We start from the raw sequence: 27,321 nt of genomic DNA, 5'->3' as shown, positions 1-27,321 counted from the left end.
TATAAGAAAGGTAACAAAACCATTGTTACTTAAACAATATTTTTAAAGCAAAAAAAATGTCTACATTCATAAAACAACAAAAGCTATAAATACATATTTAAACAGTGAAAATATTTAATATTTTCCAATAAAAGCTAAAATGTCCGAATAAACCCTTGAACAGCTCCCATGTGGTCGCGCTGTGCGGAGCTTCTGCGCAGGAAGTCGACACCGTCCGGGTCTGAATATTTCCTTCTTCCGCAAACACAGCTCTCTGTGCAGCTTCCCCGTTTATCGGTTGATCAATGCGGCGGCTCACTTCTGTCTTCCTGTCTCTGCTTAATATTTCTAACAGTTCCGACATTTATGAGTGATTAATTAGCATCATGACGGCCAACAGCCGCTGCTCCGCCGCGGAGCCTCCGGGCCTGGAAACCCAGCGGCGGGAAATCGAGTCTCTTCTGCGGGAGTGTGAGCTCCGTGCTGGGGACAGTTGGTGAGAGTCCGCCCGGCCGCCTCTCTGCTTCACTCATACACATACACACACACACAATGACAGGGCTAACGGCTAGCATCACACAGTTATCGACACTGACGGCGGAGTCGAGCTGTTTGGGTGTGAGTGTGAGGTTGTTGGGACAGTTTAATGGCTCGGTGCTACATGTTAGCCACTGCTGCCGTGTTAGCTCCTGCTAACCAGGTAGAGCGAACCGTTTGCCGTCGCTGCTAACGCTAAAGCTAACCTGTCAACCAGCTGTGATGAGACGTTCAGGGTCGCCTCGAAAGATTCCAGCTGTGTTTTGTACGTCAGCTGGTTGACCATTGCTGCGAATTGGAGACGATTACAGTGAAACAGGGCTAACACTTTCAGTTTCATTTTTATCAAAAGTGGAAGAAACAACCTAAACTTTTACTCGCGTAAAAGTGAAAAAAATATTGCTTACGACAAGAAATCCTGCATTTAGATCGACCAAGCACAAATGCATTATCACTGAATATGTGTTAAATCTATCAGACCAATTTCCCCACTGTTACACTGTATATGCTTTATTTCAGAGCCTAAGTGAATCTGGATATTTGGGACCATTGCCAGTTTTAGGGAATTCATTAGAAAATACATTGGGAATATATTGGATATTGTTCTTTATATTTATATGTTAGTTGTACTGAAAAAGGAACACTTTGGAGTCAGTGTTTAGTAACTTTTCAGTGTTGTGCTCATTTTGTATTTTGCGATCGTCTTCTCAGCTGTGATACTTTCTCTGCCCCGTGTTCTGCAAACAGTGCTGTGAACAATGACACCTCTCTGCTGAACAAACTATGTAATGGCATTATTTCTAAATATGTTTTTTAGTGGCAGGAACTTTTCCGCATTATGTTCTTTAAACAAAGTTTTCATATGGAACGGCATGTACCAGATACCAATATATCTGTGATATTGGCTGATATTATTTCTTGCTTTATTTGTGAAATGCTGTCACTCAACATTTCAACCAGTGTTTCAGTTGATCATAGGGGAAAACATGTCCTATAACCATAGCAGCTTCTTATGGTTGCAACAATTAGTTGATTGATTCATTAAGTGAAAGCTCTCCAATGTGAGATTATGTATTACTGTCTTACATAGTTTTAGCTTCCATATTTTCGGCTGTTGTTTGGGCTTGATGTTGACCATTCTGTTTTGTTACATTGTTTTTTTCCCCCATGGCCTGCACTGATTTATTAGTAATTAAGGAGACCAACTGTTGTTCGTTGGAACAAGGACTGAACGATTATTTTTCCATCCATTAATTCATTGACTTTTTACTATGCAGTTGAATTATGTAGGCGCTTAATTCTCCTTTGTCAAAGCAAAATTATCATTTCATGGACGTTAATTTTTTTTTCTAACAGACTGTATGTCAGTGTATAGTGCAGCACAGTACAAACGTAAATCAATTAATTACATATTAAAGTTCAATATTGTAGAGTTAACCTGGAAACTCCAATGTGATAAAAATAAATCAGAAAGAGGGTTTGTTATTTAGGCCAGTGATGCAACACCAAAATAAATCAAATTTTCTATTCAACACGGTTATTTAGAAAAAAACAAAAAAAGTTTCAACGTATATGTTCAGCAATGTGGACATATTTGATATTTTACTAGCACTTTGTTCATAAAAAGCAAGTATTTTTCTTCATGTTGTGTCGCTACCCTCTGACTTTGGTATTAGCTTTGATTTCTATGAAAATAAAGCCAAAGCACAGTCAGTTTCCTTAATATGTGTAGTTAGTAATGATATTAGGTGATCTGAATTTGCAAGTTCAAACAACAGCTGCAGTTGAATAGAGTAACAAACCTATAGCCGAGTTTTCCCAACTTTTGAACACTTAATTTTAATCCCTTTGAAATGGTGCGGTGCTTTTTGTGATGCTGCTTTTTGTATAATTTTATTGTAATGTATTGTGTGTACCAATAATTAGACAGTCATTTGTGGAAGATTTACCTTTCTCCAGGTGTCCCAAAATGCAAATTAGATATTCTACAATTCATAAAGTGCAGTTTGTGAGTTCATACTACGAAAAAATTAGAAGTCTGTATTTAACTTTACAAAAGTAGCTTTGTGCAAAAAAGTTTGAGTCGAAGATGCCTTTCTGTCAAAGTAATATCTGTAGGCTTTACGTTTTCAACTCCTTCATTTATATCTTTGAGTGGAAGCATCAGTTTATATTTTGCAGTGAATGTGTGGTTTCTCCGGATGGTCACCATGAAGGAAACATGATCAGACAGAATCTGCAGTACCATGACTCAGCAGATTTCCTTTGCTGCTGCTGCTACCAAACTCCACTTTATTTTACTTTCTGTTCACAACCAACACTTCAATGAATTGCATGGCAGGTCAGGCGCATTAAACATTTGCATGTACTTTACAGGTATCCAGAGCTGGTTTTACTGACAGAGCTTGTTCATTGTTTTAATGTTTTGTTAATCGACAAATGTTCTCATCTATAAATTGGCTGACCGGAAATTAGGGAATACGATAGAAATATTATTTCTATAAAAAGCTGCTTTTGTATGAGGCTATAGGATGTCAAATGGAAGCAAAGTGGTTATCTGTCAACCAGCAATAAAAGAATAATGAGGGCTGGGACTGACTGAACAGAGGAAGGAGGAGCTTTCTAAGGAGTCCAGACTGACTGAGGGATTCAAAGTATAAAGTCTGTGAAACACAACAACTAAATTTGACTACCAAATCTGTGTAATGGCTGTGTTGGGAATAGGAATGTTTGACCAGTTCAGATGCTGATTTGAGGCCTGTTTTATAAAATACGTTTACAGAATAAGCAAGGCTTCTTTCAGTTCATCTAACTTGTATTCAGGTTGTATTGGTTCCATAAAGAAATTTACCAAATGAACCTGGCTTATTTCAATTAGTTTGACTTACTGTCAGGTTATTTTGGTTCCATGAAGCAAATGAAATGCAGTCCAAGCTCAGTTACTCTGGAAGCTTATGTTGACAAACTAAGGTGGTCCAGGGCAGACTAGCAGTCAGGCTAGCAGCCAGGCTAACTATTAGCCTAAGCCTGAGCTGTTGCTTTACCAGAATTCCTGTAAGACTGACTCAAGAATTTCGCCAGTGACTTTCTGGTATTCTTATTGTCTCACTATACTAACCAGTATAAATTACACAGTGATTAATTATAAGATGTAAACTTAGATACATGATCAATCATTTGGCATGCAACATCAAACGTTAAGGTTTCTGTTACATAACATTGGCCAAATTACCAAATAAAATGATAATTGCTTAAATCTGTGTGTAGAAAATATATATATTTTTTGTGCAAATGTTTTCATATTGTAAAAGTTTTCTGTTCTCACTGACCAATGTTTAATCAATGTGCAAAATACTTCTTGAGGGTGCTCACTTTTTGCACTTTGTCGTCTGAAATGACGGATACATTTCAAAAAATTTGATTTAGCTTTTATTTATCATTATTCCTACTAATAAGAGAATAGGAATATGACGAAAATATGTCCCATAACAAAATGTTTATTTATTTGATATTGTTGATATTGGACCGCCAAACTAATGGATGGTAATAGCAGGAACTGCATGCTGGCATCTTTGCTAAAGTAAATTAGTGATTAATTGAAATTCAAATATTTCCAGGGGAGTTCATGTCTGATTAAGAGGAACATCATCTTTAGTTGTTGTTTTCGTGCTGTGGTGATCACACACTGACAGTTGTGCTGCAGTCTAAACTGAATGTGTTGCTTTTGTGTTACACGAGCTGCAGTGTAAATGTAAACACCTGCAGCTGGTGGGAGAAGAAGAAGAAGTGTGTTTTATAAAACAGTCTGAACAGTGAACAGGTGGAGGTGTTGAGTTTGTTGTGATCAAATGTTTGGACTCATTTTGTGCAATTAGAGGAGATGTTATGTACCAGTTATTTTGTCAGGTAAATAGAAGGAAATGTGCCAGTGATTGATAGTATATTTTCAAGCAGAATTCTCTGGTTTTCACTTCTGATTTTCTTTGTTTTTTATATAATAATAGAAATCATAATAATAACTTTATTTATTTAGCACCCTTAAGAACGGCATTCACAAGGTGCCTTGACAGTTAATACATGCAACACAGACAATCAAGCAAGATATAGGAGCCAAGGCAGACCAGTCAGTTAAAATTAATAGTAAAATAATGATAAATTAAATAAATAATTAGCTAGAATACACATATCAAACAAGGGAACTATACAGTTTAAAAATTAAAGAATCAGATGGAGGGTTAAAAATTAGAAATTAAAAAAAAATAAAAATAAATTGAGAATTAAAGAATTAGAAATGACATCACCAAGGAAGCAGGCAGCTAAAATTAAAATAAAACAGAAGAGAACATATAAAAAAACACAACATATAACACTAAAACTAATTGAAGCCAAAAGTAAACTTCCCATAAAAGCAAGTCTATAAAAATGGGTTTTAAGAAGTGATTTAAAAGAAGTTACTGACTGTAAGCTTTATTTCCTCAGGCAGAGGAGAGTGAATGCTGTGTGTTTTGGTAGAATTTAGTTACAAAGTCAAACACCACAGTACCCAATATCTTATGGGAAAAGGTGGTGTTACAGGCTCTATTAACACTAACATATAACTAAAAGAGGCAAAAAAAAAAAAAAAGGACACACTCTGATTATAGCTTCCTAACTAGGAGGAGGTTCAAGCTTACTTTCTTTATACCTGTGGGTGGATTTGTTTTGCAGAAAAATGATTGCATTTGGAGATCTATTACAAAAACAGACATTTAACCTGACAGGCAGGTACTTGCTCGACTGACAAACAAACAAGACAAAAGACTAAAAATGCTCAGTGTTCCACCATTCAGCAACACAGCAGCAAGGATAGGTAAAAAATAAGATCAATAAAAACAAAACACAATAAAAGCCTTGGGGAAATTAAAGCAATCTCTGGGATAAAAACCAGGATGAAAACATAAAATTTAGAAGTCACAATAATAATAGTCAACAGAGCTGAGGTAAGATAAATAAAAAGTGCAAATATCACGACTTGTTATTGAGCTCAGTGACAGCGACAGAAACCAAGCTGTTTTTATAATGCTTTGTTCTGCACCTTGGGACTAAAAACACCCTTCCAGAAGGAAGAAGCTGAAATTCACCCCGATATAAAAGAAATATTATAAAAAAAAGAGTTTATTTTTATTTTTATAAGAGGTTATTTTTATTTAAAACAATAATTTCTCTGCCCGCTAGTTTTATTTTAGTATTTTTATTATGGTAGCTTAAAAACCTTTTCAAAATAGAGCTGAAACAATCTATTTGTGTGTTGTTGTTGTTTTTTGGACTTTTAAAGACACCACAAAGTTTTTGGCAGTTTTTGTAGATAAATGAATTGACAAAGTAATTGACAGTTGACAAATATAAAATACTTAGTTTTTGTAGATGCGTGAATTGACAAAGTAATTGACAGTTGAAGAATATAAAATACTAACTGCTGAAATATTTGTAGTCTGGACTGTATATTTAGTTTCTTTTTGGTAAAATGCTTACATAAGGAGAAAGGATTTTCTTTTGACGTCTTGCATTATGAAGTCGTCAGAGGACATGAAAACTTGAGATTATTTTTATTTGCAGCCGTAATGGAAACTCACAGATGAAGAACTTTCACATCAGAAGTAAATTTATTTTTAGGTGTAGTTGTTTGTCTGGTGTTGGATTGATCTCGTACTGAAATGATGTTGGTCGGTTGTTGTGGATTATTCAAAACACAGAAAAGCTCCTGAAGTATGCAGAGGTGTGTTATGAGTGTGTCCTCAAGAGAGTGATGTAATAATGTGTGTGTGTTGCAGGTACGTGGTGGATCGCCGCTGGTTCGAGCAGTGGAAGGAGTTTGTGGAGACCGGAGACCAGAACTCGTCGTCCTTCCCCGGTCAGATTGACAACACTGAGCTCTTCGAGGGTGAGTTAAAGCTTCAGTCTGTAAAGAGACTAAATATCAACTCTCTGCAGGTTTAAAATGACAAACAGGAGACCAGTAAAACGTTGTCTGCTGGTTTCAGACTTGGACTCTTACCACCTGAAGGAGCGTCTGGTGGAGAATGAGGACTTTGTGTTGGTACCGGCAGAGGCCTGGCACAAGCTGCTGGCCTGGTACGGCATGGTGGACGATCAGCCGCCGCTGGAACGCAAGGTAGCAACACTACACAAACAACACTACACAAACAACACTACACAAACAACACTACATGCACTTTGGTGTCTGTTTGGTGGTTGTGGCTTTCACACTGCAAGCGTGTCTGTGTGTGGACTTTTTACGTTGTGGGAACATAAATCTGTCATATTGTGGGGACCTGCCTCTCATTTGGTAATAATCATGAACTTTTCTCTTAAGGTTTGGATTAAGTGAGGTTAAAGGCTTAGCAAGTAATAGTTGTAGTTTGGTTAAGTCTCAAGCAAATTAATGTCAGTCAAATAATGCTTTAAAGAAATGACAATTAATATTATTCACGTTGTATTTGAAGAATAAGTTTCTGTCAGTCACCTTGTCAAATAATCGACTAATCGCAACAAAAGTTTAGTGTTAGTTGGTCAGTGTCATGTAATTTTAATCACCAGCAACTGATTAATGAGTATATGAAATGCTTTTCCCCTGAGCCCAAAATAACATATTATAATTTCTTGTTTTGTCCAATTATCTATCAAAAATACAAATTCTGAACTTAAAAAGCAAATAGTTAAATTTTAGGAACTGTGATGTTGACAAAAATAATTAAGTGCTTTAAAAAAACTTGCATTTTAATATAGTTAACAAATATTAACATGCCAACAGACTAAACTATAATGTCAAACATTCCTGCTGAACATCACGACGTTAGCATGCGCCTGCTAGCATTTAGCTCAGAATATAACCTCGCAGAGCTGCTAGCATGGCTGCTGGGCTTGTTGTATTTTCTGACTTCTACTATGATTATACCCTGCTAATTAATCAATACCAAAATAACACAGAATTGTAGTGTTAATATATTCTGTGATACAAAACATTTTTGCAAAGTTTATTGAGAAGCTGTTAAAAAATAACTGGATAACTAAATACATTTTGTCACATTATGACAATCTGTCTCTCAATTTTGGGAATGAACTGAAGTAAAGATTTAAAGAGATTATGTGCCTTGGAGGCTCACAGTGTTGAAATATATGGTCAAGAACTTTAAGAGCAAAAATAAACATAATGGAAAAGCTAAAAGACAAGGTATACCGATAAGTCTCCAGGAAATTAATGTAAGTCGAGGTGATATCGTCTGATGTGATGCTAACGCTGTGTGTGTGTTTCAGGTGGTGGACCTGCCCAGCACTCTGAAGGTGGAGGTTTACCCCATTGAGATCTTCCTCTGCCTTCATAGCAACATGGAGAACGTCATCACTGCACAGTTCAGCCGAGCCGACAACATACGTGAGTGTTTCCTTCATGTGTGTTTACATCATTATTTCTAAGAAAACACTCCACTTTGTTTCATATTCTGTTTTACTGTTCACTGCTTTGGCTAATGGTTGCTCAGGTTTTTGAAGCTTTAGACACCACAGTCTGAAGTGAGAAACCCACAAATGCTACAGATCTTATCCAGTTTCCTGAATGCCACCAACTACCTGAGGTGAAAGCCTGCATTAACAAAAGAAACTGATAACTGTTGTTGTAATGCTGGAGTTTTTGGTTTTCCCAAGCCGGCTTACACAAAGAAAGTCGAGCTATGTCAAACTTGAGTCATTGTGAAACCCCCTGTACAGGAGCAGCTTCAGACAAATGATGTAACAGAAACACAAACAATGCTGGCAGACGGCACCGCAAGTCAGAAATGAAAGAGTAATTAACAGCTTCCTAACACTGAGTCAGCGACACTGATGATACTGAACCTGTTCTAAAAATTCTCAGCTGCTACTCAACCAAATTCAGTGCGACAGAAATAAAGCGCAATGAAAGCTATGCCCAGTTTATTCACAGTAGGTGGTCTCTCCATTTCAGCTAGTTGTAGAGGCCAAGAGCAACACTGAAAATGGTTCAGCCAGTATTCTGTTTTAATCAAGGGACAAGTCCATTTTAGCATATTTATTTAGGGAGGGTCCAGTATTTTCCAGACACTGCATGTAACCTCATAGAGCGCTTTTTAATGAACACCTGTACAGACTGATGATGATGTCCAGCCCTTTCCGTCAGCTTTTCATAGCTTTTTTGTGCATGTAAATGGACTGTCATTCATAAAGTCCGCACCTTCCCAGGCTTTGTTTCCATTACTTGTCTGCATCATCATGTAGCATATTTGAATAATGCAGCTAGTTTAGCCTTGAAATAAGGAAAACGCAGCTTATTATTTTCTCACTAGAGCTCCTGCTAACGCTACCTCTGGCCACTTGTACTTGTTTCCATGACATGTTTTATCTGCACTGTGTAGTATCACATTAGAAAAATTGAATGGAAACAGCACAAACAAAGTGTTAATTTCTTGCTTGAGTGTGTTCTTTTTTGGTTTGTTAAAAAAGAGTTGATGTGCTTCATGGGAGAGGAAATGGCTTTTATTAAATGTGTTCTGACGTAGAAAATAAAGTTTTGTTTGTTCCTTCATTGAGTTTTTTTTTAGCAGTTGGCTATCAGCTGGTTTTGTTTTTAGCTTCTTCTACTCTGTTTATTATCGCCATGTAGCCTGTATGACCGCCTTCTGATGACACTACACAGGGAGTTAAATTTCTCCAAAGCATTTACAGGAAACAATACTAATTCACTCAATGTTAACTCCTGCACGACAAGCACAACATTGGATAGGAGGAGAGAGAACTCAGAAACGTCGAGCAGTATGACACAGTTACAATGCCATAAAAAAAAATCAAAAACAAACGTTTTACAGTATCGAAAGGACACAGTTTGCCCACAAGTGCTACAAATACTAGATAACAGCACTGGCTCTGCTTACTATAGACATTTTAGTACTTTCATTTGCAAACACAGCCTGCAGTTCAGCCAAAAAAAAGTTACTGATTTTATTTTATTTTTTTACATGACTGCTTGTTGCAGCTGAGTCACTCATGGCTTCATGGTTGTGACAAAGAACAACATTTCTTGTACTTTACAGGATCTGGTTAGATGAAACGCTATATTTTTTGGCCGATTTTAAAATGAGAAATGGAATGTAAACAGTTTTTGATGACGCATCACTGGTGACGTTTACCGACTAAACGGCATGCCAAAGATGAGCAGTTCAAGGACCAGTTCATGCTGTTTGTACAGTTTCTGGCTGACATGTGGATATATACCATGTTAAACATTCCTTTGCGTCTGCACAGATTCGATCCAGAGGGCAATGTGTCAGGCCTTCTCCGTGCCTCCGGGCTCAGAGTGTCGTCTGTGGATGAAGAGTTCAGACAGCAGCTGTGAGCGTCTCAGGAATGTCCACATGAGCGTGCTGGATGCCTGTTTGAGCTCAGGGATGGTGAGGACAGACTCTCATCTCACTCTGACCCACATTATTAACACCACAGTCATAATGCTGCCGGGTGTGTAAATAAGTCAGTCAGAAATCAGGTAGATTTGTTGCCATGTGCGTGTTCCTGTAAGTCAGTAATTGCCTCCAAGTTCCTCTTAGCACTGGCTCTCCTTTAAAATACCAAACGGTCCACCTCAGAGATAAGCTGCAACATGCCTCTGTGTGTGTTTTTTGTGTCAGACGGTGATTATGGAGACGAGGAATGCCGATGGTACTTGGCCGAGCTCCAGACCTCAGATCATGTAAGGGCATCGAACATGCCTTTTTTTTTTGTTCTTTAATTCTTTCTCTTTGCGTCTTGGTAATGGTTTGTGTTCATGTCTTTTTTATGACTTCCTTTCTTCTCATTTGCAATCATTTATCTCCCCATTGTTCCTCCCTGCTCGGGGAAGTCCCCTCGTTCTACCCGTTTGGTTGTCTGCTTTTGTCGTCACTTGCTTTCAGTTTTGTTTTCTCTGAAGCTCCCTCTCCTCTTTGTCTCAGTTTTGCTTTCTGCTCCTGACTTGTTCTGTTTTCATTTGTCATTCTTTCCTTCTTTTGATTTCCTATTATTGTTTGCCAGCTCTACACCTAGCTTTCTTTTGTCGTTCAGGGATTCATAAACTATATACCCTAAGTGTCTTCTTTTATACTTTATAACACATCGGAAGAGTATTTTTTCCACATTTAACTTCACTTACATGCAGTTATAATCATATTTTTATAATATTTGTGTATTTTTGAGCACAAGAAAGGTATAGTAATTAAAGTGATAATAATATTAAGTGAAGAAATCAGCCTTATTAAATATCTTCACAACAACATTCAAAGCTTCTATATTTAGTATGTTCTGACTGTTCAAATTAGTTTTAACTGTCTTTGGTGTCAAAAGACTATGTTCCACATCAGGCGGTTTTAGGGCAACCTAAGAACTGTCCCTGTAGAACCTCTTTGAGGGTTGTTTTTAGGGGAGGATGTAGTACATACTTCAGGGTAGGTACTTCTGAGCTGCTGTGTGGATCTCCATACTGGTTTAAGGACAAGAAGCGCCTTTTTTTTTTTTTTTGTCCTTTCCATGTCGATATCCTCACCCAGCAGCAGTCCTCTTCTCACTAACATCATCATCGTCATAACTGTCATCATACAGACTAACAAGAGGACAGAATGGTTTCTTTCACAGAATGTACTTAGACCAAATAATTTTTTTTTTGGAAAATAAAGGGATTTTGATGAGGTATCAATCGATTTGGTTTTCCAACTGACATGTTGAAGATGTGTAGTTTGTAGACCTTCAGAAAGTTTTTGTGGTTTCTGGCTTCATTATTGGTGTAAATTTGAAGATTTAAAAAAAACAAACCCAACTTGCTTGTCAAACCTGATGGGAGGATTTTAGGTTCAGAGGGTCCAACACACGAGTGACCTGAGACTGTGTACAGCATGCGGGAAATACACAACATTTCCATGTTTTGTTTTTTTTTTTAGTTTGCTTGTTTTTTCTACATCACATCAGCCAAATGTTTTTTCTAGACGCTTCTCCTGTTTTCCATGAGAGCTTGTTGTAAATCCGTTTGAGTTTTCTGCAATGTGATGAGCTGAGTTCTTGTTTCTAGGAGGAACTCTGTTGAGGATCAGGACTCGTACCGAGGACAGCCGGGAGTCTGCGGCCTCACCAACCTGGGCAACACCTGCTTCATGAACTCTGCTCTACAGGTCTGAATACACACACATGCACCCCACACTTTGATGCGACTAAAAACCTACTTGGTGCAGATTCTGTCAATTCCACCAGAAATCAAGAGGTAAAGTCCAAGTCTAAAGTATTTTGGACAGTTAAACAGCTTCCTCAGGTACAACAGGTTTAATTAAAAAAAATAATACTGGAAAGCTGATCAGGGTCTCAGCTTTAATCTTAGTAGAAAGAACCGTGTGTGTGTTGAGATAGAGTCTTTTAGCATATTGAGCTTCTGGAGACAGGAGATTTTTCTCTACACTTTGCTATTTCCATCATTTTGATAGGGTTTGAATTATTAATCAGTCCAGAAACTTACCTTTTTTCTGAGTTTTACATGTTGTGGTGAATCCTCTGAGATAGATGTCAACCAATATGTTTGGGTTTATCAGGGCTGATGCTACCTACGAATGTACATCTGAAGTGAAAATTTAAATCTCCGTGTAAACATTTAGAATAACCCAAACTCTAACACAAAACATTCTTAAATATCTTTATTTATTTATGTTTATATGTTTATTTGAAAGAGAACTTGCCACCATTCATCTTTGATTGGCCTTTACTTGTAGTTTTATCAATATTTGGTGGCAGTATGATCACTGCTGTAACTTGACAAGTCCTCACGTCACTGTTCTATCAATAAATTCAATGAATCCTCCTTATTACTCCACCAAGGAATGTAGTGGAGTTATGTGACAATTGGCATTGCTTTGTCTGATTGCAGCATATGTCTAAAATGGATTTTAATGATATTTTCAGGGAAGGTCAGAAATGACACAAGGAGCACCCCATTAAATGTTTGCAGTGATGTGGCGTATAGTGTGGATCCTTGGATTTTTAAAGAGAGCTGTATCATTGTGAGAGAGCGGTGTGACATCACTGTAACTATGACAACCGTGACTAAGTTAGCTGCCTGTTAACGATCACATGATTGTGATCCTACTACAAATCGATCACTGGGGAGTTATCAGGACTTATCCGTCGGAAATTAAATTGATTAAATTGTGGGGGTTGTTTCTGAGTCCCATTAATTATCACCACCCACTACATATTTAGGTCATGCGACTTGGTATCCCTACATAACGTACACATACATAACACACGCCTGTGCTCATCGCAAGTTCATTTTGTTTGTGGGTACATCTGTACGAAATGGCCACATTCTATGTTGCTGTGATTTGTGATCATCAATAACTAATAGACAAATGTTGCATTTCTACAATAAAATGCAGCATTTCTGACAATGCCATATGGGAGAATGAACAGCCTTGGTGGAGTACTGCGCTCTCTGAATGCTTTTTTATTTATAAAATCTTACAGATTTGGAGCTGGACTCCATTCAGAACTTGCTCTCAACTTTAAACCCAACTCAGAACCAGCAAATTGTTGCTGACATTGATGCATCTTTGAAGTTCACTAGATGGATTTTAACAGGTTTCAAGCTCACAGAGTGTCATGAAACCTGCTCAGTGCATAATTAACACCTGTTTGGTGTCAGTGTTGCTCCTCACATTTCTACATAGAGAGTTGAACTCGGCTTCACTGAGCCTCAATTTCCTTCAAAAGCATTTTATTCATGCTTATTTATAAGCTTAGTTTATCTAGTAGAAGTGGTTCCTATGATTTCATTCATCCAGAGTACACTTTAAACCCTGTAAACCCCAAATTCTGCCAAGGTGTTTGAAAGACATTTTATCTTTTTTTAAAAATGACAAAATCGCAACATTTATTATCGAAAGAAACTGTTTCTGGAAAGAATCAATGGGTTTCAAGCTTCGGATGGTCCTTGAACTCGTCTGTGGCATGTTGTGTTGTCACAAAATTCAGTGACATTTAAGATTGGGACATATCATTAAAATCATGTTGTCCTCAATAAACCATGCATTTTTGTAAAAGAAAGGATCAAAGATCAGCTTTTGTTTTTTTCTGATTTATGACTTATAATATTATCACATAATTCTGCCAAACTGCACAGAAGACAACTTTGAGTTCTCTCTACTTGTGGCCATTATTGTGCTGTTTCCATAATGGAGCAGGACTTTATGTTGCAGTAAGAAATGAGCCCACAGTGACTAAAATGTGACAGGAGAAAAGAAATGCCCAGAAACTGTTAGGGTTAGGGTCTCTCAAGATCTGAATCACGCGACTATTGATCAAAAAAATGATTTGTTTTTGGTGAATTTTAAATTGTGACACACAATAAAATATTCTGATTTTGATGATTGGCACACATGCTACCAATAGTCTTGTAACTTTCTGATCACACCTTGTACAATAAACTATGACGCTAGCTTCCTAAATGTGTTGTTCATATAATTTTAGATTATGCAGAGATTTATGCCATTCTCTTCTTTGTCTCCTTTTGTCTCTGCAGTGTCTGAGTAACACTCCTCCACTGACTGAGTACTTCCTGCAAAGCTCCTACCTGGAAGAGCTGAACTTCACCAACCCATTAGGGATGAAGGGCGAGATCGCTGAGGCCTACGCAGATGTCATCAAACAGATGTGGTCCGGGAGGCATTACTCTGTGGTGCCACGCGTCTTTAAGGTGCTAACATGTTAAATGATTTTACTCTGATGTCTCTTAATTGAAATGGCAAAAAAAATAAAAGCAGTGGTTCCCAACTGGTGGCCGCTTTTCGAAAGTGGACTGTGGAGCCTTGAATTAGTTCCTTTACTGAAGAATTTTGCCTACATACAAATTTGAGGTATTTCATGTATGTTCATGTATCTTAATAGTTGTACTCAAAGAAATATTTGAAAAATTGTATGAAAATGGTGACAGACATTTAAAAAGTGTCTGAAAATACCTCATGGTAGATAAAGGACCTACGTATATTGAGTGCATGAAAGTTATCAGAAAAATATCAATAAAATGCTTTAAAAATATCAATAAACACTTGAAAATAATAATGCAAATTCTTAAAACTTTTCTTAAAATCTCACACACATTGCCTTTTGAAAGCTTAAAAAAATTATAAAATGCCCAAAAATGTTTTAAAATATTATCAGTGTTGAAAAGCTAACGAACTCACGGCAGAATTTTTTCTAAATATCACAAAATATTAATAAAATGTCTGAAAATATTACTAAAAAAATCCTAATAATAGTCATAAAATGGCTAAAAAGTAATTAAGTGATAAATGGTTGAATTACTAGATAAAGTGTCCAAAAATGTCTTAAAAATGTAATACTTGAAACTGAAATCAGAGTATAAGAAAACATTTTAATATTAATCCAGATTTCAGAAATTATTATTAAGACGTCTGAAAAATGTGACTGGCAATAATTATGTGGGGAAAAATAGTAAGATGTGCTGTCTGACCTCGACCCTGTAAACGGTCTCCACATGTCAAAGTAAGTGTAGAATCTGCTTTAATATTCCTTCCCCCACCATCTGCAATGAGGACAAGGTCATAGCTGTCTTCTTCCCTGAATATCAAATTCCAGAAGTAGACAGTCTGAATCTTGTCCAACATCAGAGGTTGCAGTGACCCTCATGTGTTATACATTAAATCATATCACCATTAAGCTTTCAGATGAATCTACAGTAGGCTTTAGAACAGGCATCGTCTCAAATGTAGTCTGACTACATTGTTAACTGCAAAGGCTTCAACCTGAGTTGACTTCTTTAATGTCCTCGACATGTTTCGTGTGTTTGTGTGCAGACGAAGGTCGGCCACTTTGCGTCTCAGTTTCTGGGCTACCAGCAGCACGACAGTCAGGAGCTGTTGTCCTTCCTGTTGGATGGACTGCATGAAGACCTGAACAGAGTCAAAAACAAAGAATACATCGAACTGCGGGACGCCGATGGACGACCAGACCAGGTGAGCTGTTCTGACTGTGCCTGAAAAACAACAGACTCAGTTCAGTCCACTTTGTAGCTGGAGATTGTTGCCTTTTAATCCCTGGAACCCTCACTGTGGGCCTTCACTTCTGCAGAAAAAGCTCGAGCATGGCTAAAGAGAACTCAGAAATGAGTCCACATCACTGTTTAGATATGTCAAAATTGCAACAAACTAGAGTCTTGGCTTTTTCTACTTGTCACACATCAAATTCTACTGATGTTAGAGACATCCAAAGTTGGTGAAATGTTGACTAAAGACTGTATTTTTGTTGGAAAACATGAACACATCCATAGATATACACTTAAAGGAACTTTCTGATGGTCCAGTACCACCCTCATTTGAAAAATTTGCACTTTTTTCTATTTTCTACAAGTATGGCTTCTGCTGGAGCCATTAGACCAGTTGGATCTGCTGGACACTCCTCACAAACTTACTTGGTTATGAGTGTTTCTACAGATATCGAGTTGTCAGAACTAATTCCGAGGTAGAATGTTTCATGTTTCGTTCTTCTTCTTTCTGCACCTCAGGAGGTGGCGGAGGAAGCGTGGCGTAACCACCGCCGACGCAATGACTCGGTCATCGTCGACACGTTTCACGGCCTCTTTAAGTCCACGCTGGTCTGTCCCGAGTGCCACAAGGTCTCCGTCACCTTCGACCCCTTCTGCTACCTGAGTGTTCCACTTCCTGTCAGTAAGGAGCGCGTCATGGAGGTCTTCTTTGTCTCTTTAGACCCGTACGCCAAACCCGTCCAGGTACCTGTTTTTACCTGACACTACAGCAAATGTTGATATCTGAACACAACGATAAGATGTTTTTTATGTGTATGTGTGAAAAATTTAAATTGTTGCATTGTTTGTGTCTGCAGCATCGTGTTGTGGTTCCTAAAGCAGGAAAGGTGTCGGATCTGTGCACAGCCCTGTCAGAGATGACCAACGTACCGCCCACACGGGTCAGTGTCTTCTGTGTCTGGTTTCAGTTGATGCTGTGAAGCCCTGATAAACATTTTGCCTGAAACCGTCAGTAGCCTCAGTGCTTGTGTTTGTATGTTACATGTAGCATCATGTAACTGAGATGTTGAAATTGTGACATTGACAGAGTACAGGATGTGTTTGTTAGAAATATCTATGTGGCATTTGTTCAGAAATGATCGCAGTGGTGAGTTGGGCTGAGGTCAACCAACGACAGTTTTAGTGGACTGAAACTGCTTTTCAACTGGTCATTGGATGCAGGAATAAACAACTCTGCATTGTACTTGTAGATGAACTAAATGTGCTGCAGTCCATTAGACACACTTCATCTGTGTGCCTTATTAGCCTAAATAAACATTGAAAGCTGATATTAGCGGTATATTAAAAATTATTTAATTCGTTTGGTTATTTCATACCAAAATGATAATGGACTGGCTGCGGACCAGCATGCACATGTCCATATTCATATGATTTCTGAAAATACAATCATGCTAAATACAGAGAGACAGCTGCATCGAAGCCAATGTGTCATTTTAAAAAAAAATGAATTTGCTTTATTAGGAACTGGTAAAAAGTCAGAAAAATGCTAAATATCTGCTTTTATAGCCAAACTATGTCTTTATGAGTTAAAGAAAGTTTGTAACTTTGTATAAGTTCAATGTCCTACACAGTGTGGGAACTTGGAGCTTTTAAACGTTTGTTTTCTGTCTGACTGAATGGAAACGCAGACATTAGTCATTTAGCTAACTGCACATTTTTAGTAAACACAGTTTTGTCCTTATTTCCCTGAAGCTTTCAAATAAAGGTAGAGAATGCAAAGTTAGCTTCACAGAAACCAATGTTTTTTGTGTGACTCTCTGTGTGTTCAGATGGTGGTTGCTGATGTCTTCAATCATCGTTTCTACAAGATCTACAACACTGAGGAATCTCTGAGCTGCATACTGGACCGGGATGACATCTTTGTGTAAGGAAGAAGGAAATCTGCTGTACTAGTTTTTAGCCTGCTGTATATGACAACAGTTGTTCATGTGAAGCCCGTTAGCAGTTGAGCTTCACTGCACAGCAAGGGAACGTTTACTTTTTGTTGGTGTGCTGCTCTCAGAACACAATAAGGTCTTGATGCCTGCAGCATCTTTCAGCTCACAGTCGATGGTTCAGCAAGCATGTCAGAGCTCACTGGGACACATTAACATGAGTTGTGAAGTCTTGTTTCCGTCGCATGTGGATAATACACACCCACACAATTGAGCTCAGATGATTTGGAAGAAGTAGCATCAACCATGCAGAATTACAGCTACAGACAGATGACTATAAGAAGCATGTTCATTGGAGGAATACAATTAGAGATATTAACCCTCTGAACTCCCCAGTCGTTTTAGGTGTTTTTGATTTCTGTCACGTTTTTAGTCACTGTGGGTTCATTTTCACAGCAGTATGAAGTCCTGCATCTCTGTGGAAACAGCACTACCATGGCTAGAAGTAGAGAAAACGCTGAAATGTCTTTTGTGCAGAAAAACAACTCCACAAAAGAAACTAAACTTTCTGCTTCCATATCTCATTGAAAAAAATTTGAAAGTACATTTTTTTAAAAAAGAAAAATTGACTCAGCATTTACAACATTTTGTATTGCCTACAGGTGTTACCGAAACTGGGAAAAATAGTGACGCTACATACTTTGGATATTTAAATTTTAGCATTTTTATTTTCTAACTTGTCTCCTCTCTGCTTTGTGTAAACACAGCCTGCAGTTCATCCGAAAAAAGTCCCTGGAATTTTGTCGTGTGACTGTTGGTTGCAGCTGAGTCACTAATAGCTCCTGTGTTGTCCTAAAGGGGTTGATGGTGGCTTTTCATGCGAAACATAATGTGTTTTTGGAATCACCTTCCTTTGTGTGAAGCAAAATGGCTCTTTACCTTGTGTGCAGGTATGAGCTGAGTGTGCTGGAGGAGCAGCAGGAGGAGCAGGTGCTGCTGGCGCTCTACCTGAGGGAGCGCTCTCACTACAGAGACTACGGCTCGGGCAGCAGCTCGTACAGCACGACGCTGTTCGGACACCCACTGCTGCTCAACGTGCTGCGCAGTAGCTGTAGCCGGGAGGCGCTCTACAACCTGTTCCTGCAGAGACTGGCGTGAGCAAAACTATTAAACACCGATACCTGTGTGATCTTTATGATCGCAGTGAAGTTACTTATTACTGCAAGTTGGAATAAAATGACATTGTCTCTACAGGCGTTATGTGCGACCCCCAGATCCCTCTGAGGAGTTGGAGGAAGAGGAAGAAGAGGAAGATGATGAGGAGGAGCTGGACAAGACTCAGACCAACGGCATCAGTGATGGTATCATTTTGTCCCGCAGCTACAAGTTTTCCTTTAAACAGTTTGTCTCATAGGCTCTTAAATCTTCCAATTTTAAGTTTCCAGGTAAACTATGTGTCCAAATGAATTTTCTTTGCAGCCTACATTGACATATTGCTGCATTTCTTTGCACATTAACAACACTAATTGTGGAAAAGAAAGAACACTGACAACAACGTGGCCTAATTCACGTACAGTGCACTTTTGAGGCTTACTTATAAAAACTTTGCTCCACCGTTACTGGTCCAAGATTCTCAAAAGTGAGAATTTGCTGCTTGTCTTGTGTTCTACATCATAAATATCTAAAATTTTGGACTGTTTGTCAAAAAAATTATTTTTTTTTACTATTTTCTGACATTTTAGAAAACAGCTAATTGCTAAACAAAATCTCAAGAGAAAGTTTCATTTGTTGCAGACCTGTTCTAAATTGCAGATTTGCTCAGTTTTGCAGCTCTCCTCTGAATGATTCTTTGTGTTTTCCCAGATGAGGAGCAGGAGGATGTGGAGAACCCAGGACCCTCCCAGACAGAACCCTGTTGCAGTGATCCGTCTCCAAGCAGCCAATCAGACGACACAGTGACAGCTGAGCCCCAGCCTGAAGTCAACCACACGCAGTCGTCAATGGACCACAGTGACACAGAGACCACTAATGGTTCCATGAACCAGACTGAGCCTGTCTGCAGTGCAGACACCAACAGCAGCAACAGCACTGGGGACTCAGGCAGCATCGCTGGCACTGGAGCCGCGTCAGAACCACCAGCAGAGCAGCCGCAGCAGCCCTGCGAAACTACAGAGGAAGAAAGTGAAGAAGGCAAACAGGAGGAAGCGTGCTCTCCCAGCCCGCCAGCCAATGAGCATCCAGCTAAGAGGAGGGCGTGTCGTAAGAAGAGGAAGAGTCTGTTCACCATCCAGGCAGTCAACTCCAACGGGACGACTGAGAGAGGGATGGGCGAGGGAGGAAGCGCTGTGTCCTTCAGCTGTAAGTCCAAACAAAAAGCAGCAATCACATCATATTATAGTGTATCGCATAACAACATGTCATCTTATAGTAGGTCATACTATGTTATGTTATTAAATATGCCATAAAAATTTGTAAAATTTATTACAATTAGATGTCATAGTACAGTTTATTTAATGCACAAACATGTCACAGTATGTCACTAGAAGATCCTTAAAAATATCAGTGTTCATCATGTTTGTTGTAATATGAGGTACTCTTATGTTTCTGTATAATAATTTTTCTGTATTAATTGGAAACGTAATAAAGAAACCTTTTAAAAAAAATCATAGTATAGTATGTCACCACAAATTGCCATAGAACTGTAGGTCAGAGTGTTATTCTGATTTCCTTTTTGTTCACTGGCTCTGCAGCTCAGCCTTATGTGGCCATAGACTGGGACCCTGACATGAAGAAGAGATTCTACAATGAAAATGAGGCTGAGGTCAGTGTGAACTTTCATTTATTATTTACACTTATTTGCATCACATATTGTATATAAAGACATTTACAGTCAGCCACTGATGATTTCTATTGCTTAATTTTTTTTACTCAAATCCAATATTAATTTTCAAGATATAAATCTAATAACATGCTGTATCTTTGTCTGATATTCATTGTTCTCGTACGCAAAACTGAGATGATTTTTTCATGCGTTAAGATATTCCTAAAACCATCACCCTGTTGCACACAAAATTACAAACATTTCACTGTTCCTTCTTCACTCTTCTGATTGTTGTAATGAAACTTTAAAATGTGAAACGTTTTCTTCTTTTCCCTTGTTCGGTGCAGAAATATGTGAAACATGCCAGCATGGAGGTTCCTCAGCAGCAGACGACAGTTCAGCTGCAGGAGTGTATCGAGCTGTTCACTACTGTGGAAACACTGGAGGAGGAGAACCCATGGTAACGCACACTCTGGATCGCACTCAGCCTCATTACTGGAGGAACGTAGTATAGCAGAGATACAAGCATCGTGGGTTATTCTATAGTATGTCATATTGTAGTATGTACTATTTAATGCGGTGGTAAAGCAGGCTATACAGTATGTCACAGTATATCTTAATAGTAATGTAGACACAGTGCAGTATATGTAGTATGTTTTACCATAATGTGCCATTCTATGGTGTCATAGTATAAAAGTATTACTGTATATCGTAGGTCATAGCGAAGAATGTCTGCGTGCCCCCTTTAGCACATGATATGCACTTGACTGTCAGTGTAATGCAGATGATTTTCAGCTTTTAAAAGTAATGCAAGTAAAATGAAAAAGAGCTGAAAAAAAGAAAAACAAGCAAAATGCACACCTACCACAGAGATTTAACGAAGATCTAGTGAACTTCAGTTTAGTCAAATTCAAAGATCCCTTTTGAGGCTGCAAAAATTTGCTCTTAAATTATTCTAAATGAAGAGCATTATCCAAAGTAATCCTACTAAAAGCTAACTAGCTATATTTAGCGGAGCCTCTGACTGGTAGATTCCACCTTGTTTGTGGTTAAGCTGCATTTAAATCACACATTTTAATGTTTGTAATTACTCCGCTAAGGAGACAGAGCCTCAGTGGACTTATGTGACGATCGGTTACGTTTATCTGTCCGTCTGTTATTCTGCCTGTGCACGACATTACTCAAGAAAAGTGTCACGGCATCACTGTAAGCATGACTACAAGTGAACACTGTTTGTGGGTACATCTGTATTAAATGGCAACATTCTATGGTGCCGTGATTTCTGCCATGATTTTTTTTCAATATTTCAGCCGTCGGAAATGATACAACTGAACAGCCTTGTCGGAATACTGCGCTCTCCGAGTGCTTTTCTTGTTCAGAATGTATTTATTGATGCAGCTTCTTAGTACAAATTAGAAACTAGAACAGATACTGTTCTCTGTCTCCTTTATATGTCAAAAATCAGCACAAAAATTCATAAAGTTTTGATTTCACCCCTAACACACTTGTTAACTCTCATTTTTAAAAGAAGTGTTTAAAATGTTATTCGCACACATGACAAATCATGATGATGCCTGTCTGTTTCCAGGTACTGTCCGGTGTGTAAGAAGCACCAGCTGGCCACTAAGAAGCTGGACCTCTGGTCTCTGCCAGAAGTTCTCATCATTCACCTCAAGAGGTTCTCCTACACCAAGTTCACTAGAGAGAAACTTGACAGCATCGTGGACTTCCCCCTCAGGTATATATTTGCATAAATTCATAGAGAGACACACAGCAGGTGAGCCTCTGTAAACTTACCAGTTTCTGTCGTGATGTTGCAGAGACCTGGACTTCTCCGGCTGCCTGTTGAGGAAAACCGTGTCCAGTGAAGAGCCTCCAAGCCGCTACGACCTCATCGCTGTGTCCAATCACTATGGAGGACTCAGAGACGGACACTGTAAGACCCTGTCACTCCTGGTTTTTCAGCTGAGTTCACTGTCTGCTGCAGGAGACGTAAAAAAGTTGGAAGTTGATGGACTAGTTCTCTAGACAGCAAGCCATGGCTAAAACCAAAGAGCTTATTTAGCCTCTGTGAGGATCCATCACTGACAGTTTTACATTGTTGCTGCTCACAGGCCGGTAAATGACAGTAAAGCCATATCCATGTGTTTTCAATTAACAAGCACCAGCTGATACAGTTGTGCGTTTGTTCCTACAGACACCAGCTACGCAAGAAACAAGGACAACGGTCAGTGGTATTACTTTGACGACAGCAAGGTGACATACGCCAGAGAGGACCAGATCATGGTCAGTATCACACACACATCACAGACTGATAAGACTTTATTCAGGAAATGAACTTGGAAAAGGTTGGGTTCATCTTATATTTGAGGATAAGACGTGTTCACGATATTAGGTTTAGTTTTTCAGTAGAGAGTACTAGTGTCGCAGTGTATGGTTTCTTTGCTGCCTTAATGTTGCTCAGCTGGTGAGTGTTTACAGCGTCTGTCAGTGCTAATGTTTGATTAGTGCAGTGTAACGTGTAGAAGGACGGAAATCTCTTCTTGACAGCTGAGAACAACTTCAAAGAGTCTCCTGACATCTTTACTGCTGAAATAAAAGAAGAAAGTCAAACAACAAAGACTTAAAGCTGTCATATATGATGCATATCCTCCAATTCGGGACAACAAGGTTTTGAGTTCATAAACTGGTGCGTTAATTGGTCGTTTTCCATTTTAAAATCTCAGACCGTATCTAGCTACCTACTGTGACTGAATATCTAATGGCTGTTTGGACTTTGGCTGGTACTGTGTTGCCATGGATACATCCAGCTGCTGTGCTTCTGTGACATACATGTTTATTTAGTTTAGGAATACAGCAGCTTCAGTACAACTATCAGTGCAGACACACTACTGCTCCTCATACTGCTGCATGTAGTCGGTATTACATTAACAGCATTAATTGTAACCATGACTACAGCTGCAATGACAAATGTCATCCCAGGTATGCTGAACCAGCTCCTCTTCTCATTTTTTCATCCTGAATTCCTCTCCCTTCGTCTTAGTTTTTCCCCCCAGAGATGTGAGCAGAGGAGGAGTCGAGGCAACAGGCATCAAACAGAAGGAATTGTAAACGGTTCAGTATGACCTGTGGCACAGCTGCATCATCTGTCCTCTGTTTTGCTGCTTTATAGTATCTCTGCCAGAAGAGAAGAACAGTGTTCATGACAACCTACAGTGTTTTTTTTTCCCCAATTTATTGCACTTGTGCTCTGAAGTAATAAAGAGGTGTGACACACAAGTGAACCATACAAGTAAAGAGACTTATATTATGACTGAATGACATATATCCTCACATTTGTCATGGTTTGCACACCGTCATATGTCGCTCTATATTTGTAAAGAGTGACATATTATGACATATTTTTTTCTTTACTGCACAGCACGTATGTTTGTCGTATTCATTATTTTTAGTCACTGTTAACGTGACTATTATTAAGAAAAAATCATCATAATGTATGACTTCTGTACTTCCTTGTCACATTCTGTCATATTATGAACTGAATTTGAAGTAAACATGCAGGGTGTCCATAAAGTCTCTTTACAACTTTAAGAATTTATTACAAAGGCTGACAAGATATCTTAACCAGATTTGTTTTATTGTGATCAGTGGTTGTCAAAGTTTTTTCTACCTCATTAAATACACCTCTATATGGGCACCATTAGTTGCACAAAGCACATCAAGACGGTACTCGGTTTCTTGCCATGTTCACTGTAGAATAGCCTCATCAGTGGTGGCAACAGCATCAGAAATCTTTTGCTTCAAGTCAGTAATATCCCGTATCTTTGATTGATACGCGATATCTTTAACATAACCCATAAGATATACAGAAGTAATGCTGTACATAAGACAGAAGTCTAAGGGAGCGATATCTGGATACACATTGTGCCTTCTCTTGAGGAGTAGCCATTTTTTAGGGTTTCATTTAACAGTACATCTTTGACCAACAGGATATCTGAAACACATAATTTCAATGTGATTACAAACTTTAATAAACACTGATTACAATAAAACAAACCTGGTTAAGATATCTTATCAACTGCCTTTGTAATAAATTCTTGAAATTGTAAAGAGACTTTATGGACAGCCTGTATACTCTAAGTTGTCATAAACACTGTTCTGCCCATTTGACAAGTCATAAAATACAGCAGAACAAGAGACAGATGATGAGCAGTGCCACATGTCACTTTTCACTGGCATCTCTGTCGTATTTATTGACGCCTGTTGCCTCACCGCCTTCACTCCTCACATCTCAGGTGGGAGAGACTAAGAAAGGAGAGGAAGCCTCGGATCAACATAGCTGCCCCTGAACCGCTGCAGGATCTAACAGTAAGAGTAGCTGCAGCCACAAACCAAACAGCAGCGGATGTCTGGCCACAGCTTGAGACTGTCGGAGATTTTATAATATTGAATCCATTCATGTTCAGGTTTAACGTTGTTCTCTGTAACATGAGCTTGTCTCCTGCAGACCAACGCCGCCTACGTCTTGTTCTACCACCGACAAGACAAAATCAGAATACCCACTCTACCGGCCCCCAACACAAGCCCCGCCTCCTCCACCCAGTCCGACATCACTTCCTGCAAAGACGACGAAGCAGCAGGGCTGGGCGCGTCCTCCTACGTCGCCATGGAATAAGACTTAATGACTTTGTCACAACAGTGCAGCGGGCCTTCTCTTCTATTTTCAGGTTTTTCATTTTTACATTTAAGCGACACTTGAACTTTTTTTTTTTGTTCCTCCCAATTACTTAAAACAGGAGAAAGCACATCTGCAGGCTGATATGAGCGCTTATTTTCTCCTCTAAATGCTGTACATGCGTCCGTTTCCTCAGCTCGGTAGGTAACGCTGACACTGAAATCCTCAGGCTCAAAGACTGAAAAGTGATGCAGGTGAAGTAGCTCAGACTAAGACTGTTGATTTGGGCCTAAACTGAATATAGAAATGCAGTCCGGACCCCCTGATACGGTATCCTCTAAGTGTCCACATTTAGTTAAGCTACAATTTTTTTTACACAGTTTAATTTTATTTAATTAAAGAATCTACTATTATTATTTTTGCATACATCCTAATAGCAAAATTATAAAAAGATAAATATTCCAAAAAGTTATTGCTTTCCAATGAAATTAAACTGCAAAGTAATTTAAAAAGGCTTTTAAATTTTCAGATTTGCAAAACCTTCAGAGTAAAGATGTTTTATTCTCTGGAGCAAATGTCATAAAGTAAACAACAGGTGTTGATTGGGCCGTTAAGTAAACATGTGTTTGTTGCACGTGCCGCTGAAATCCTGACATCCAGCCTACCAAACAGTAGCTGGAGCTGGTGTTTTCTGATTGGCCGGCATGGCCAATAATAAAAAATGGCACATGTCCAAAAAAGGCCTTTTTTAAAAAAATAGATAAATTACTTTCACATGTAGTTGATCACAATGTGATCACCTTCAAGACATTGAAGGTAAGTAATTCACTATTTAGAGACAAACTAAGGAAGTCAAATTGATATTTCTTTGGATCATTAAATTTTGATCTTCCTTAAAGTTAAATATTGTTAGAACTAGTAATAATTCCAGCACCACTGTCAGGGATCCACATTTGTTGGGAATTAATTTAATCTTCGAAGATAAAAGAACTGCAGTTTTTGCTTCATGTATTATTTTCTTATGAAATTAGGTTCAAACATTGATTCCTGAAAATTACACATCATCAAATTCTGATTTAATACAATAGTGGCACTGTCAGGATTCCATATTACAGCGAGGATACAGTACAAAGTTTTAGTATTTGTTGACCCTCAGTGAACATTCTAAAGTTTCACCTAATTGTACAAGAGAGATAGAAGCTATTAAATAAGAGTTTTGCTTTTAGCTAAGTTGCTATAAATTATCTTAACATTCCTCTGCAGGCAAAGTAAGTAACAGATAAATGACTTGTTGTTTCTGAGGGCAGATTAGCTGCTGTGCTGTATAACAGGAACTCACCGTGGACTTAGGAGCAGACAGCCGTCAGGGATGAGAAACAAATCTTTCTTTGTATATTTTGGTTGTTTTTCTTCTGCTATTTATTTTTTTTAATGAATAATAATTGCAGCTGTCACATGACTACAGCTTTTCTTGAATGATTTGGATGATTGACTGGTGCAGGACATTGAGACGCTTATTTTTCATATTTATGATAAAATCTGTATTCAGGCAGAAACATCACTTGGCAGGTGAGCTGTTTGATTTTTCCAGTCTGTGCGGAGCGACGGACGCAGGCCAAGTTTCCTCTCTGATTTTAAACCAGCTCTGTGTACAGTATTTTTGTATTGTAATTAATGTAATATTATCATTCCTGGGTGGAGCAGGAGGGAAGCTTGGGCTGATTTCTTTCTTTGGTCTTCCCTGTCAAATATCAGATGAAAATATTTTATTGTACTTTCAATCTTTTGATATGAATAAAAGGATGATTATTATCACGATGAGACGTGTAAGAGTTGTTATGCTTTAACTGGGTTTACGCTGGCTGCAGAGATATTGAGAGATGCCATAATTTACAGATGTTCCGTTAACACCTCATATGATAGCAGGTAGATGCTAGCCCTTCTCGCAGTTTTACCTTTGATCTGTGTTAAAAAATAAACTGCCTGTTCTGGAATTTAGCACTAACCTATATAACAAATGAAGCTCAAAAGAAGATTAGAAGAGGTTTCTACAATACAAAGCACGTCTGTTGAAAAAAATGTGAGAAAATGTCAGCCGTGAAAAGGGACGGTAAATGTTACTGACCGATCACAGGCAGAAACCTGCCCTTTTTGGTCAAGTCAATCTTCAAAGATGAAGCACATTTTTTCTGCACATTTTGTATGAGATACTGTCAAAAATGTGAATATATTTGAAATACGAGGGCTGTAGTCCCATTTGTTTAACCCTGTGAACCCTAAAACCTGCTGCCATCCCAAAAGGCATGTCAGTTTGAAAAGA

General features: G+C 38.5%; 1 protein-coding gene across 1 annotated transcript; it reads left to right on the top strand.

The window, feature by feature from the left end:
- The first annotated feature begins 75 nt into the window (after window positions 1-75).
- usp11 (ubiquitin specific peptidase 11) lies at window positions 76-26,819 on the top strand. Its single transcript, XM_022196751.2, has 21 exons — window positions 76-475; window positions 6,327-6,436; window positions 6,537-6,667; window positions 7,810-7,927; window positions 9,808-9,953; window positions 10,188-10,249; window positions 11,597-11,696; window positions 14,090-14,263; window positions 15,384-15,542; window positions 16,091-16,315; window positions 16,429-16,512; window positions 17,401-17,495; window positions 18,456-18,659; window positions 18,760-18,866; window positions 19,369-19,863; window positions 20,256-20,326; window positions 20,674-20,786; window positions 21,915-22,064; window positions 22,147-22,262; window positions 22,524-22,612; window positions 24,834-26,819. Exons 1-21 carry the CDS (start codon window positions 366-368, stop codon window positions 24,999-25,001), a joined length of 3,027 nt encoding a protein of 1,008 aa, XP_022052443.2. The 5' UTR covers window positions 76-365; the 3' UTR covers window positions 25,002-26,819.
- Window positions 26,820-27,321: the final 502 nt, after the last annotated feature.

The sequence above is a fragment of the Acanthochromis polyacanthus genome, chromosome 6, assembly GCF_021347895.1.
Source record: "Acanthochromis polyacanthus isolate Apoly-LR-REF ecotype Palm Island chromosome 6, KAUST_Apoly_ChrSc, whole genome shotgun sequence".
NCBI lineage: Eukaryota > Metazoa > Chordata > Actinopteri > Pomacentridae > Acanthochromis > Acanthochromis polyacanthus.
Note: the sequence above shows the minus strand (reverse complement) of the source record. Positions and strands in the feature narration are given on the sequence as shown.